At 40.3% G+C, this 15,652-nt stretch overlaps 1 protein-coding gene across 1 annotated transcript in view; it reads right to left on the bottom strand.

Annotated features, from left to right (window-relative positions):
* Positions 1–15,652, bottom strand: part of unc13a (unc-13 homolog A (C. elegans)) — a 44,975-nt gene that overhangs the window by 8,943 nt on the left and 20,380 nt on the right. The window contains exons 17-37 of the mRNA XM_075485146.1: positions 15,379–15,520; positions 14,388–14,557; positions 14,125–14,240; positions 12,587–12,750; positions 12,291–12,444; positions 12,032–12,100; positions 11,624–11,713; positions 11,231–11,365; positions 9,469–9,602; positions 9,191–9,276; positions 8,617–8,743; positions 8,380–8,476; positions 7,582–7,725; positions 7,403–7,480; positions 6,780–6,857; positions 5,859–5,947; positions 5,620–5,766; positions 5,247–5,370; positions 1,953–1,982; positions 675–731; positions 460–540 (exon numbers count right to left, since the gene is read on the bottom strand). Of these exons, the coding sequence (XP_075341261.1) occupies positions 460–540; positions 675–731; positions 1,953–1,982; positions 5,247–5,370; positions 5,620–5,766; positions 5,859–5,947; positions 6,780–6,857; positions 7,403–7,480; positions 7,582–7,725; positions 8,380–8,476; positions 8,617–8,743; positions 9,191–9,276; positions 9,469–9,602; positions 11,231–11,365; positions 11,624–11,713; positions 12,032–12,100; positions 12,291–12,444; positions 12,587–12,750; positions 14,125–14,240; positions 14,388–14,557; positions 15,379–15,520 (2,312 nt within the window). The remainder of the gene's footprint in view (positions 1–459; positions 541–674; positions 732–1,952; positions 1,983–5,246; positions 5,371–5,619; positions 5,767–5,858; positions 5,948–6,779; positions 6,858–7,402; positions 7,481–7,581; positions 7,726–8,379; positions 8,477–8,616; positions 8,744–9,190; positions 9,277–9,468; positions 9,603–11,230; positions 11,366–11,623; positions 11,714–12,031; positions 12,101–12,290; positions 12,445–12,586; positions 12,751–14,124; positions 14,241–14,387; positions 14,558–15,378; positions 15,521–15,652) is intronic.

The raw sequence follows: 15,652 nt of genomic DNA, 5'->3' as shown, positions 1-15,652 counted from the left end.
ATCCCACTGTTAATTTCAATAATCAATTAATCTATTCAACTAGTCAATTGGCAGAAAAATTGGATTCATTTGGGAGTTTTTCATAATTTTAACAAGCCAATCTAACATTTTGTGTGCCCAGGCTCCAACAAGTGCAGCTTCTCTTTGTTTGAACTATTTACTATTGGTTGGGTATGTTTTTACATCCCCCGGCATTTCTTGCTGTTTACTGATTTACAGAGCATCTTATCAATAAATAACTGAAAAGTAATTTTCAAATAATTCCAGTTGGTTAGCCGTCGTAGGCACAGTACATGGCAGCGAGTTGAAATTGATCTGACAAAATTTCCAACTTGCCTTTCGTTCCTTATTTCATTCACTCTATATAATGATTTATAAATGTATTCTATATTTCTTACAATTTGCTCTGTATATCAAATGTGCTACTAAATGTAATGTGATGTGAAAACATTCCCCTACCTTGATGGTATCCAGAGCCAGCTCGATCACAGCACATTGCTTGGGGGTTAGTGCTTTGGCCTCCTCACGAACCATGTGCTCCTAAAGATTACAGCAGCAGAGGCACAAAGCAAAAATGACCAATGTGTATGTTCAATGTTCATTAAGTGGTTAGACGCTCAGTCTGAAGCATGGGAGCCTGACTCAGAGCATAACTGCGTAGAAACATACAATACCTTCAGCTTGGACAGCTGACCGAGCTCTTTGGCGGCGTTAAAGATGAGCTGTGTGCCCTGGAAGAGACGGAAAGAGAGGAGGAGGAAGAAGAGAGATAGGCAAGAACAGAGAGAAAAGAATTGTTATTATCATGGCTGAAAAGGGCAGCACTATACGGCTTAGTGTCACACAGAGGACGGCAACATTTCTGACAAACACACACACTCATAAACAGTCACTAAGCCACTTTACAGATGTCATGGTACTTTTCCTTCAAGTGCTGCTATCACACCTTCTGTTTTATTCATTCCATAAAATCACACTCTGCAGCACAAATACACACAAACAGTACAAAGAGAAGGGAAAGTGGCTCAGCTCGGAGCGAGGGAAGGAACGTAGATGCAATCGTGTACTAAAGAACAAACACATATGCATGCACGCACGCACGCGCACGCGCACACACACACACACACACACACACACACACACACACACACACACACACACACACACACACACACACACACACACACACACACATTCACCTGCAGCAGCTATACAGTTACACTGAGGTGTGTGAAGGGATTTACTGGAGTTTAAGCCTAATGCAATACTCTGGTAAGAGAATCTATCTGTAAGTGCTGCAGACGGCACTTAAAATCTCCTTCTTTTTTTTCTTACAGACTTTGACTTAAGATAGACAGTTTCATATTCCACTCAATGGAGCTTCAACAGACTGTAGCTTTAATGTTCCCACAAAAAAAAGTATACACATTTAAAATAATTCTGACATTTCCAAGGAATCAATGCTTTTTCAGGTAATGTAAAAGTAATGCAGCCTTCCTCCACTGCTGTACTCAGGTAGATGGTTAAAAACGTATGCCTCTACAGACATGTAGCCTTTTGCTTGCTTGCAGCCTAGCATTAAGTTCAGCTTTTCTGATTTGACTGTGATGTTACTTGCTGCTCAGGAACACTTTTTCATAACAGCCAGTCCTAAAACAAAAGGGATGACGATTTAAAATCCAAATCAAATTCACCTAATGTCAAACTTCTTCCCTGGTGGTCCGCAGTGTACGCATGTTTTAATCTGTGTTATTGTGTAACTTGTAGTTGAACTAGGAGCGAAGGTATTTTTATAGCATGCAAACAGTACCACTGAATGTTGCATGAAAGCAGAAGTGGGGAAAAAACAGTCAATATTTCCACTGCTTTGTCTGACTGAGAGACAGAGACACAGAAGGAAGACGTAGAGGAGAGAGACAAGACACATTGATCTAAAGGGGTTTAGTCCTTACATCACTGTGAGAAGCACTCTTCAGCCTCCCCTGGAAAGAGAGCATGTGGTTAATACTTGAAGCAGCGGCCACTCCCTGGTGTCTGAACTCACTCTCACTGGCCAGGTAAGAGTGTGCAACAAAACGTGCATGTGTTGCTTTGCCAAATGTTTGCAAAAAAGACATTCGTCACTGCCAGAAATGTCACCTTTTTCCAGTCAATTAATGATTTTGCTCTCCACAACAAAATGTGTATTTTGCATCTCAAAAGGCACACAAATATGTTTGACAAATTACTGGCTGGCAAAGCAGAATAGAGACATGATGACAAGAGTAATAGGATGCATGCAAATATGCAGATGACATATTTGCTTTTTCTGCGGTAAAGGTCCTTTTTCATGATGCATAGATAATCTATGATACAAAAAGGGGTTGAAATTCTGTGGTCGGATTGGAGCCAGGTTGCTTGCATTTAGCTATGCATTTATTTTTGAAAAAAAAAAAACTTGATTATTTTAAAGTTTATTGAAAGTTTAAATAGTAATCAAACCTTTTTGGAAGTACCAGAGTAACTTACATCTATGTTAATTAAAGCACATTAAAAATGAGCTTGCTGTTCGCATATGTTAGCATAACCTAGCTTTATGGCTGCAGTTAGACCGACATTGGTCCCGTGTGAACAAACAAAAAAACCTGCACATGTATTTGAACACTAAAGACAAAAGAATAAACTTTAGAAGTATAGGTAAGCAGGTACCTTTAAAGCTATGCACTTATGCAAGATTGCTGCCCCCCCCTTTCAAGTTTTTATGCAAAGCTAGATTTAGCTCCATATTTTAGTGCACAGACATGAGAGCTTTGCCAAACTATTTCTGTTTCTCTTGGCAAGGGTTGGCAAAAACATTCAAACTCTGTAACACGCTTTTCAGCGCTATGAGATGACTTCTGTCCAAGGTGCCCTTTGGTTAACCTGAAACCGTTATGATGTTTGATAAAAAAAAAAGGCAACAGCATTTTAGATCATGTCTGAAAAACAAAATCCTGATTATCATATTTTAGAAAAAAACCTTCCTATGTGTCACTATATTCTTACTGTAGTGGGTGCACCAGTTACAATATACTACAGGTCAGAATAAATATATTGAGAATTCAAAGCTAAAATGAGTTGTGCTGTTACATCCTGAAGGTGTAAAGAAAAGTTTGAATCAAACTGAAAGGTGAGGAAGAGGTTTCATATTCCAGTTTTAAGACAGTATGAACATTTTAACACATAACACTGAATAAAGGTTGTTTTACCAACAGCAACCTAAACCGATAAACAGCCTAATATAAAAAGTAACATTCGGTGCATCAGGACAGAGTATAATAGTAAGAATACTCATTGTTACGACAGAACATGAAACCAAACCAGGACAGACCAACAGGACAGGTCTGAGGAGACATACAGTGCAGTACAGTGTTGCACAGTATACTGAGAGAGGACTGCGGTGTTGAAATAGATCAGATGCAAGCAACAAACCCACAGTTACGGGTAGGAGGGCAGGACAGAGCTCAAACAGGTAGGAAAAGTGAGGACAGTGTAGGAAGAGGATTAGAGGGGGCAAAAGAGACGGACTGGAGGTGGGTTAGGACACCGGATACCAAGCCCTAGAGATCAGAGTCACCCCACCAGAGTCCCAGTAACAGGACACAATGCATGAGAAGAAACAAGGCAACACCAGACGCAAAAGAGGAGTACCACTTCCTGTTTGAGGAGAGGAAGAAGAGACAGCAGAAAAGGGGGCACTGGTTGGTGAACATCGCTGAAGGGGGTGTGGGACCTATCAGAACGAGTTAGGAATGCACCATGCTTCTGTCGGAGGAGAGATGGGACAGATCAGAGAGCTGGGGTTGTGAGAAAGGGGAGTATGTGGGGAACAAAACAGGGGAAGAACAGGGGCAGCCACATATAGCAGAGAATCGACCACCGTGGACTGACAGACAGACAGACACGCAGGAGTGCTGTACTTACAATCATCTGTGGAGGGAGAGCGGTGGGAGCAGGATGTAATAGTAATCACAACAACAACAACAACCAGAGAGAAGGGTCAGTCAAGCTGCAAAGAGCCGCACATCAATCAAAAACACAAGTTCGGACCCCAGGGCTGGAGCCACATGGTCCAATTGACACCTGACTGGAGCCTTGACTGAGTGCAGGTAGAGAACTGAGCGGGCAGCCAAAACTAACGTAGTCTACTGCAGCGAAATCTGTCTTACATAAAAAAATGTATATTTCAAAATTTCACACGAACTTCAATTAAAGTAATTATCCCAGAAACAAACATATGACTACGTTGTTCATGATTTCGTTTTACTGTTTTATCTTGTTTTCTTTCTTTTCTCTTTTCTGGAAAGGCTGCCCTCCTGGACCGAAGCAGTAGTTGTACTACTGCAAAGTACTGTGCATGATAAATAGAGATTTCACTTTATTAGCAGTGATATGAGGCTCTTTAGATAATAACCAAACATAAATAACATGTATATAAAAAACAAAACAAAAAAACAAAAGAAACACAAGAGGCTGCTTTCCATAATGTATGAGTCTTTTGGAAAGTGGGCCAGATCCTCCAGGCAAGGAAATCTCTGCCAATCTGTTGTGAGTTACTCATAAAGCAGGAATCTCTCCAAATAATTGTTGTCTGACATACTGGAGAGCAGCCATGAACTGATGTTAGAATGATATGGTGCAATCCTTTTTTTTTTCTTTTGCTTTATTCTAAAGGGTTTCACCTTTGATTGCTTGAATGAATGAAGGAACTGGGGGGCAATGTTGAATATGTTGACTGTCGGGGCTCAGAAGAGAATCAGATGGCATGTCAATGTTAAGTACAAGCGGTGTGACCCTTGTTTACTGTATACAAGGGCCACTTTAACTACAACACACACAAAATGTCTGCCTTTATATTCGCTTTCCCTGTTTGCCCCCTCCTGCTCCCTCTTTGTTTGATGCTGCCTTGGTAGTTTGTGCATGTGTAGGCTTATGTGTGCTACATGGTTTGTATGCCGTCTGCTTTATGCTGTGGTTCTGTTCATAGAAACATTTAGTCTGAAAATGCTTGCTGGATAGTGATCCAAATGTTTAATGTCTGCATATGCATATTTATCCAATTTAAAAACCCTAAATAGGTGTTGGTGTTTGCGCAAGTGAAATAATTATCAATAGCTGGCTGTTTATATTGTCTGCATCTGTATACATACAATACACATGTATATATACATATATATATGTATTTAAGACTCTGTTCATGCACCAATAATTGTGCGTTGTGCTCTCACCGTTTGGTCTGTGAGTGGCGGCAGGACGATGGTCTTCTCCATGGTGTTCATCACCAGCTTCCACAGCTCCTTCAACACACGTTTCAGCACCGTCTTCTCACAGATCTTAGCAAACAAAGTCAGGCTGACAGAAGGAGGGGGATACAACAAAAAACGAAGAGATATACCCAAGAATGGCTTGTGAGAACAGCACAAAAACTCAGAGTTTTGCTTTTCTGACTTTCCAAGCAGCTTGAATGTTGTCGGATAATACTTGGTCTGGCACAATCCACACGTCCATTAAATCAAGTAGAAATTTCTCTCAAAAGTACGAGAGTTGCCGTGTGTGGATCGCTCATCTTTTACGATCAATTCAAATGCCATATTGCCTTACTTGCTGTCCAGAAACTCCATGATTGGCTGCAGGACATTGTCGGCATCTTGGGCCACACTGCTGGCATTTCCTACATTTGACGTTCCCTTCACTTGAGCCAAGATGTCTCCCATCTGCTTCACATTCTCCTCAATATGAGGCTGGAAACTATACAGGAGAAGATGCAGCTCCTCATGATTCATGTACTGCAAATACGTAGTGCGCAGAGTGTGTTTATGTATGAGCAAGTGAGTTTCTACCTGACAGCAAAGACCCTGCTCAAATCGTCCATGACGTTGTTGAGCTTAACCTGCAGATCTTTCAGGAAATCACTGGCTTCCACACAGAGCTAAATTACAAACACGAAAACACACACACACACACAAACATATTTGGATTGCTCAAATTCTTAAATACTGTCCAAAAATGTAGCAAGAAGCAGTTGTAGGGAACATGCAGTTCAGCAAGGCACAGTCAAAGAGTTTGAAAAATCCATCTGAATAAGTTTATATCAGTTTAGGTGGCGGTTGTAAAAATATTCTGACCTTTGAAATATTTTCACACTTTGTCACAAAATCCAACATGTTGCATCGATAGACTAATGTGACTGTGACTGGAGTTGGTACGTCTCTGCTCTGCGACATGGCACATTTTTACCAGAACCAACAATTACTTCTTTAAAGCAAACAAAGAAAAGAAAGAAAAGAAAGTAAAGAAAACGATTTTTTTTCTTATCACGGCACCCCCTGACGGTCAAATGTGTTTTTTCCGTGCTCCCTCAAAATAGGATTCCAAGGAAAGCCCCGAACACGGCTACTTTGTTAATTTCACCTTGTCTGGATATCTGACCATTAAACTGCCGCTCCTGTACATTCTGACCATTCACAGCGCAGTTACACTGATTTTGTGCCATTTTCCATCATCCATATAATATGTGAAACATTTCTGCAACAGAGGTACATGTACAGATGTGAGACTCACCTGCTTTGGGTATAAACTAGCATAAGTTCTTCTCAACTTAATTTGTTGGCTCAGTCATTATGGTTAAAGCTAGCTAAAAACGGTTTCTGTGGGATCTCAGTTCCAATGCAAATCCCAGGTCTATGTACAAACTTAGCTGGTGACAAATATGGACAACAAATATGGACAGCTTTTTTGTAATTAAATACAGAATCACTCACGTCTTTTCCACCCATGGCCTCAAACATCTTCTCCAACTGAACCCTCAACTGTTGGATGTTGTTAATCAGAATGCAGGGCTGAGAATAAGAAGACATTCGAAAAACTCAGAGTGCTTTTAAAACATTTCAGAGAGACCTGTTTATGCACACAACCACTGATAAAACTAAAGAAATCATCACACTTGGAGGATGTTCATTCAGTTTTGTTATATTGTTAAAACAAAACAAACAAACAGAATTTTTTTTTTTAATTCAATAACAGAACATTCTGGCTTTGTAAAACATACCTGAAAATTCTAAGAAAATTGTTGCATTTTTCTTTCTATTTTTTTTTTTTTTAATTCCTTTTCCGAGATCGGGTAAAGGAAAAGATTCAGATCAGATTCAGCCAATTGTGAGGAAAAATGATGGAATAACCATAGAATTTGCATTTCTGAAACAAATACCTGCACAAGTCTAAATATGCGCATGAGTGAGCATGAGTAAAAGATGTTGGCCGCTGAAGGAAATGAGCACCGTCCAAGTGTCGTGATACCATCTTTTTTGTACATTTGAAACAGTGTTTTGCTAAATCAATCACAAGAGACTGGAAGGCACATATAGAGGTTCACCGTGCCACTCACCACTTTCTCCATGGAGACGTAGTTGGCAAACAACTTGGAGATAATATCACCATAGGACAGAAGGACATTGCTGATGGTCTGGAGAAAAGAGCAAAAGAGGAGCATATGGATATCTCTTCGCTGTATCTTGACTTAAGCAGTGATGATCAAGCTTCTAATTACAACGTCACTAAACCTACCTTGGCAAATCGCTTCATGTAGTTTCCTACAATCTGCGGGTCTGGACACTCTAACTTCCTGATGATCTCAAAGCTCTGGTTGAGCTGGGAAAACACGTCCACCACCGAACAGGAAAAAAGAGCATGTTCTGATGTGACCTGGAACTGCAGGGCAGAAAACATGTACAGGGAGATTAAACTCAGGGGGAAATACAGGGGATAAGCTTAAGAAAGGGTTAACTTTAGAAGAGAGACATGAGTTTGGGTAGCAGGTGAGAGTCTGGGATTCAATAAAGGTGAGCAAAACATGACCTTTGTCTAACTAAGACCATGTAGACAGACCATGTCAGACTGTTGGATGGGATTCCAGTGACAGGTGGGAGCTCCTGTCTGTCTCCTTGTAATAGGCTCCTGGTTAGCATCTGGTCCCAAATTGGCAAGAGGTGAGTGTGTAGGTGCAACTCAGAGGAGTCTGGGTAATGAGGTAAGGACTCAAACTCAAGACTCTAGAATAAGGCCATTAATTCCCAATGTCCTTCTGTAGAAGGGTCATCTTCCTCTTTAAGCTCACGCATATCGTTTTTAAACAGTCCAGGTCTGTAATGCTGCCGAGTGTGCTTCTACTGACTGACTGAAGCAGGCAGGAGAAGTCAAGCGGGTGTGTGGGAGGCAGAGCAGTGGGGAGGACAAAACTTTGGGTGACAACTATGAGTTAGACAGAGGAGGCACAAAAGGATGGATTACAGTAATTCTGCCTGAGCAAAAACAGCGCTTCCAGAGCACTGAGGGGCAGATAAGGAAAACGCTGGAAACTTTTACCCCATCTTTTTTGTCTCTTTCCAAAGCACCGTGCAGAAAGTCACGGGAGACTTCCTCGTTTTCGTCCAGCCACTGGATGACAAATGGCTCAAACCACCTGCAGAGATCAGCAGTTTATATATCAGCAAATGCCAAAATGGCTAAATATGTCTTTTAAAAAAAAAATTTTTTTTGACTTCTTCATTTTCTGTTTTCTAGATTTGTGAGTGTGTCTTTGCAAAACAAGATGCTACTCACGCAGGATATTCAGGCACTCTGCTCTTGAAGAAGGGCAAATCTTTGCAATATTCGTTGTACAGCCACTTCACCTTGAAATGCAGGTTCATGTAATCTGCACTCTTGCACAAGCGGTTTTTTTCATGTTCTTAAGAAAAAGAAAGAGAAGAATATAACGCACATAAATCCATGAAGAGCAATTTTTTCAACTAGTTTTGATGAAAATATGTCCAATGCAAGTTGTGTGATGATGTACATGGAATAACTTGAGATTAACTGTAGATCTTTGCAAGATCTATGGGATATTTTATTCAGTACACAAAACAGGTTTTTTACTGACGATATCAGCATAGATTAACTCATAGGAAGCCCCACGAATGTCAATGAACACTACATCTATGCTCTACTACATACAGTGAGTACTTAAAAGTAACACCGTAGAAATCAAACTAAACTAACTGCATTATACGGTGTTGTTTTTTAAAAAACTTTTCATGGTTATTAAGTGCATGCAGTTCTTAAATGACAACATATTTGAGAACATGAACATCCGTATAACAAGCCCTCTTAGTTCAGAAGACTGATTTTCACTCACCTTCCATTGCGTACTTCATATCCTGAGCAAACAGGTTCCACATTACTTCAGCACTGATTTTTCCCACATTGAGCTCCTGGGGAAATCTTGATGGAAAAGGAGAATATAAATGAAACTGAGCAAGTGGATGAAAGCCTGAGCGTGCGGTTTTAGAGGTACTAACAGAAATTGTGAAAAATTGCATGACCTGAACGTGTCATAAACAGGACCTTTGGTTAAATGCGAAAGGTTTTAGGATACAATCATGAGACAGGTGTAAAGAAAACATTGCTACATACTGATTTAGGCAGGGAGTGTAAGAGTTCTTGTCCTCCTCGATGATAGAGACAATAAGTGTGATTAGTTTGGACCAGAAGTCCAGATTCTTGATGCTGGGTCCCTGCTCCTCTGGAGGTACAGCACCCTGCTTGGCCTGGAATAAACATAACCACAGTCACTATGGAATTTAACCCTTTTTTTTTACTTTTTTGGGGAAAATATTTGCATGCTTTCCACTTCTTTCCTATTTGTAAGACATGCTAAGAAGAAGGAAATCTTGAAAAATCATTAAGGAAAATTGGTTTTCGCTCGACAGATTTCTTTTTCCCCGCATGGAACAGGCTGCAAGATGACGACACCATGATTCATCAGGCTAAACTTATGAAAGAGTGGTTCAGGGAGCATGAAACATTATTTCCACACATGAATTGGCCACCACAGAGTTCAAACCTTGACCTCATTGAGAACAGCCTTCAAGACACAACGCAATATAGCTGTATTTGTGAGGTACCTACTTTGCTTTACCTAGAAAGTATTCAGCTGTATTTTCTGTACTGCAGACCAACTCCCTACTTATTATATGTGCGGATGAATTCTTGTTGTGGTATGGTTGTTTGAATTTTCTCTACCAGCTTCTTTAACGTCATGATATAGTCCATCAAAGTTAAAGAAAAATGTTTAAGAAAAGACATCCGAGTTACTTTTTTGACAATTCCCCTGCACCACATGTCTGAGAGCCTTTCGTTTGTTTAGCTTCCCTGTCAGACTTTTTTAATTCCCTGTACGGTTTTATTGAAGTTATTTTATCTAATTTGACCTTCTGGAGTTTAGATTCTCCATCATGGTTCTGTCGTGAAACAACAACAATCTCCAATACTGAATGAGATAATCAGTGAATCAAATAATTCAACGAGAAATGTTGTTAATTAAAAAACTAATACAAAGTAATCATTTACAGTGACACGAACAGCTTTAATCAGACCCAGAATGACTTCTTCGAATAAGTTGAAAATTTGCTGTTAGACAAAAAAAGCTGCAGGGATTGAAGAGTGAAGAATGATCTTGCAGACATAGCCATGACTCAGCTAAACATTGCTACATCCCTCGGGATGAAATGTCTTATTCAAAAGGGGAAAATGATTGTCTGAAATCCAAAGGGGAGTCTGAAGGGGTTGGTGCTTTAATGAAGGCTTCTAACTCTGCTGAAATTTACTGCAGGAATGATGGATGGCAGAGCCTGACCTTCCCGGACTGCAAAGATGATGAGAACTCACCGCACATGCATTCGTGTACAGGCCTAAGAAGATACTCTACTAGCGAGGACTAATTTTTCTGTTCTTTGGGTTTGAGGCTAAACCTCCGGGTCAACTTATAAATCAGTAATTCAGAGACACTACACCAATCTGGAACTAAAGAAAATGTTGACAAATTTACTGTAAAACAGCACACTGACAGGAATTTGTAGTTATCGTCCTGAAAAATCTTCCTCCAAATGTTAAAAACGTGTTTGCAATGGCTTTAATTGAATAAATTTATGTATATTATTTGTTACTGTGCCAGCTGTTGTGTCTTTTTTCTGTAACATTATTGTGTCTTTTTCTGTTAAAAAAAAAAACCAACAAAGAAACAAAACAGGCTTTAGTGCTTGCATCCATCCATACATACATATATTTAGTGCTTGCCATTTACTTTTATGTTTTGGCAAGGACACAAACAGAGATGCGCACAGACACACATCTAAACACACATTCAGTCCCTGCTGCTGCTGCTGGTTCTTCTTACCGGGTCTGTTTGGTACTCGCGACTGTAGAGCTCATGACAGTTATTAAAGATGTACTCATAGGTGGAGTTGAGGCAGGCTTTAACGCAGTCCTTCACCACCTGACTGGCTCTTGGTGGAGACTGGAGTTCTTGGACCTGAATGCACAAATACAAGGAGACAAAACACAGATGATACAGAAAATTATTTAAAAGGAGACATTTTAGTTATTGAAATTGAGTACTATTTCAAGTAGGAAATCTTATTAATACTGTTTTTTATTTTCTGTAAGAGTCAAATTTTGAGGAAATGACCAATCAAGTTCGATATATATCGTGCGTGGAACACAGGGCACTAAATGTCGAAAACTAACGAAAAATAAAACTGACAGATGAGGAAAGAGGAAGAGACTGTACCTTCATTCTGAAGAAGGTAATACTGGTCAGGAGGTCTACGGTGGACTTGAGGTCCTGCAGCCTCTCAGGACTGCTGGCTGGGAAGTTGTTCTACAGTGAGATGAAAGAAAAATATCATTATACAGTGAGCCACGACACATGACTTCACATCCACCCTTGTCCCGTGTGTCCATGGACAAGATCCAGCACGGTCAGACAATCTCCACCACCTTGTCTTACTGTGTGGGTGTGCAGAGTTTCTTGAGTGTGTTTGTGTGTGTTTGAGAGGAGAAGAAACTTCTAAATAACATATCAGCCTGTTTTGTTAATAGTGTTTCTCACAAAGGGAGATCTATAAGAACAACAACAACAAAAAAGAAATAGGGAGGTTAATGTGAGTGTGCACGGTGAGATAAAAAGCAATCTTACTCGGTACATGGACAAGTCGATCCTCAGAGAGTTGTGCAGCTGATCTAAAAGCTTCACGAATCGCTCTTTCTGTGGGTCATAACGACACATCGTTCAGTCAGTTATTCAAAAATAACAGACAATCTCCACTGCTTGATATCAAAGTTCAGGTTATTTAGCAACAAGACAAGAAGAAAACACATTTAATGACTAAGCCTCTTCATTATAGATCTGTTGAATGAATGTTGTGATTCTCCTAAATGTATCGGCAGTGCCTCACCCCGAAATTCGAAGCAGCAAAGCGGTCAGATGCAGATACATTGTTGGTTGCCTGAGTGGTGTGTGCGTAGTAGGCATTGATGTTGGCCAGCAGGGTGCTCATCACAGCGGGCACTCCCGGGCACATGTACTTAGATGACAAGCAGGCAAAGTGGCTGCAAATGAGGGACAAACATGTAAGCAAATATATGGATATTAGTAAATGAAAGCAACTAGCACTAAACTCAAGCACGCTGGGTACTGTCCAAACAGCGACACAATGAGTGTGAGTTTTTTCTTTTTTTAGATGCAACATACGTCATGGCCTGGTAGATGGACTCCACTCCATAGCGCATGGCAAACTCATCTACAATCTCCTGGGGAGTCTCCTCAAAGTAGACTTTCCATGCATCATCCCCTTTAGCATCAGGGATCTTGACCACACCATTATTCTGGATATCAGTCACATAATGGAAGAGGTTCTGCAGTAGAGAAAAACAGACCAGAGATGAGAGAGGGGAAGGCGGGAAGGAGAGAAGAAATGCAGAGAAATCGAAAGCAAAACAAACATAAAAGACAAAAATATAGAATAAAAGTTTAAGACTACATTTTTTTTGTATCTTGTTCAGTTATAATCACATTTTTAAAAATAAAAAAAATATAAATTGCACAAAGACCTCATTACAAACTCTCAGCCCATAGTGCCTGTTGCCCGTGCTACATGAAAAGCCATAAAACTACGTTACGAGACCAACACAAGTCATTGTCTCGGCCATAAAACATTACACCAGTATAAAACACTCTGAGTGGGGTTATGGGCACTTATGTGGAGCAATAAGAGAGGGCATTTGTCAGTTAAGGTTCAGCTAATATGCTCTGTGGAGTCTGTGGAGTAATGAGCCGAGGTAATGACTCCATACAAATCTGTGATTGGTCTACAATCAATCAGCAGTTTTCTGCACCAACCCGGAGCAGAAATGTGTCTGATGTCTTTGCTGTTGGAAGTGGTACTTATCTTTGTAGAGTAAAGCAAACGTCACAGAGTATTAACTTGGAATGGATCAATTATGGAAATAACCAACTGTGAGGTAAATCAGCCTGTTCACCATGGCTCATTTGGTAAACTGAGCAAAGAATGCACTGAGGGGACGGAAAAGGGTCTAGTAAGGGTTTTCTTACCGTCAGGGAACAGCTTTGGTTCTCATTCATACACCAGCTCTGCGCATTTCGACCCAAAAATGAGTCGGGTCAGAACATGAAATATTGTTCCCCCGTGAGAATCGGATGCCAGTTGGATTTGAATGAAAACAATGGTACTGACATGAAGAGCGGGCTTGTGAGTTAAACAGCAAGGAAGTGTGTTGCTAACTCATCTGAAGAAACCAATCTTTTAGCTTCTACTTTTGACTTATATTTAGTTATATGCTGAACTGGTGTGCAAAGCAGAACCAAACCGGTTCCCTTGTGTGAGATGTAACAGACCGCGAAGTCGCAAAGAGACTCAAAGCTGCTCAGTGCTGTTCATACTTGTATGCAGAGAGAATAAAGTCATAATACTGTTACACCGCAGATTGACTCTTTATGTTGGAGTGCAGACAAAAGTATTAGCATTGAAACCCCTTCAAAGGTCTCTTTCAAAATGAAAATCGTCATCAGAATCATCATAGTGTCATAGCCTAACAGGCTGTGAATGACTTTATAGTTTGAATTTTTACATCTTGTGCAACTATGGCCTTATTGTGAAAGCCTTACAAGAGAAGATTGAGATATAAGTGGTGCTTATGTTTTACCTCAAAGCCATATTCAAGTATAAATTTTTAAAAATGAAAAGATACATACAGAAAAACTGAGAGTACCTCATGCAGACAGGTGTACTGAACATGATACGGGGCGACCGTCTCCTCTCCTTTGATCTCTACGCTAATGTGCATGCGGATAGCCCCAGAGACAGCTGACTTGTCTGTACGTTTGTCTGTGGAAAGCACAAAACACATGGCAACATGGTCACTAAGCTAGCCAAATTGTTTTTAATCACAAACGTTAACATTAAGTGATCAAGGCAATGAGGAGCTGTGGGAATATTACACTGTGAACAATGAGGAATAAAAGATCAACGGACCCAGATTGTACCAGACGTCCATTTCTCCACTCAGAGTGCGGACCTCAATGATGGTTTGCCCGAGAAAGTCGTCAGACTCTCGCTTGAACTTCTGTTTCACGCGAGACTTAATGTCATCGTCTTCATCCCACACTCGCACCTTGATGCGGTCTGAGGAGTTGTGACATTCACTGAGTAGACGGAACGAGAAAGTGAGTCACGGTAACCAAATACAGACAGTTACACTTGCAATTAGACAAGCTAAGCAAATTGATTATGCTCATAATATACACAGTATACACGCACACAGAAAAACTGCCATACACAAATCTAAAGACGTTAACTTAATCAAGTTATAAAACATATATCACAAAAACAAGTGTTGCAGACAAAAAATTAGTCAGTTTGCTGCAACAGTTGACAGAAAATCAGCTGATTTATAAGTTAACGCTAGCCTGGGAAATCCCATGCTGCTTTGCGCTCGTGGACGCGTCAGCCAGGCTAAGTTAACGCACTTATTTGATGAAAAATATCTTTATTTGGTTCTCGAACATTTGGATGTTCTGCTTTTTTTTTTTTACAGTTTTGAAATACTGTAGACCAAAAACTTCTTTAGATTCTGGTTTATTGAATTTGACTTATAAGAAAAAATAAGCAAGTTATTAAGTCGGCTGGCGCTGTGCTGGGGGCTGCTCTGGAGCCCCTGGAGCTGATTATGCAAAGAAAAATGTCGCAAAAGCTAAATACCGTCTACAGTACAAAGTGGTCCAGCGACAAAGCGTGTTAAATCAGAGGCTTCTTGAGTCATCAAAGAACATTACATGAGGTCTTCCTGCCCACAGCAATAATTCTACTCAATGAGTTATTCAAAATGACTCTTGATGAAAACCTGTTTCCTGCAAAGTCCCATTTTTAGGAACAATAAAGTATCATTAAATTGAATTCAAAAAATGTTCCCCAGCCCTGACTTTTACATATTTTACTTTTTTCTCTCCAGAACAATGGGACTTACAAATTAAACATTTCCTCCCAGACTGGGTTGAGGTTACCATAGATGGTCTTGGTCCGCTTTTTTGTTTTTCCCACCTGGACAGTCACATAAGGATCACTGGAACCAGTTTTATCCTTGGCTTGTAGACCCTGAGCACACAACACTGGGAAGATGGAAAAAAATAAGCAAGTGGATGTCAGTGGATACAAACAGATGCCCCAAACTCATCTGACTTTTCGCTTTACTACTTTATTAAACACCACTTGTGTTACTTGCGTTCAGATGACTGTTTGTC

The sequence above is a fragment of the Odontesthes bonariensis genome, chromosome 15, assembly GCF_027942865.1.
Source record: "Odontesthes bonariensis isolate fOdoBon6 chromosome 15, fOdoBon6.hap1, whole genome shotgun sequence".
Lineage (NCBI taxonomy): Eukaryota > Metazoa > Chordata > Actinopteri > Atheriniformes > Atherinopsidae > Odontesthes > Odontesthes bonariensis.
The sequence above is the reverse complement of the archived record's forward strand: the minus strand, read 5'-3'. Positions and strand labels throughout refer to the sequence as shown.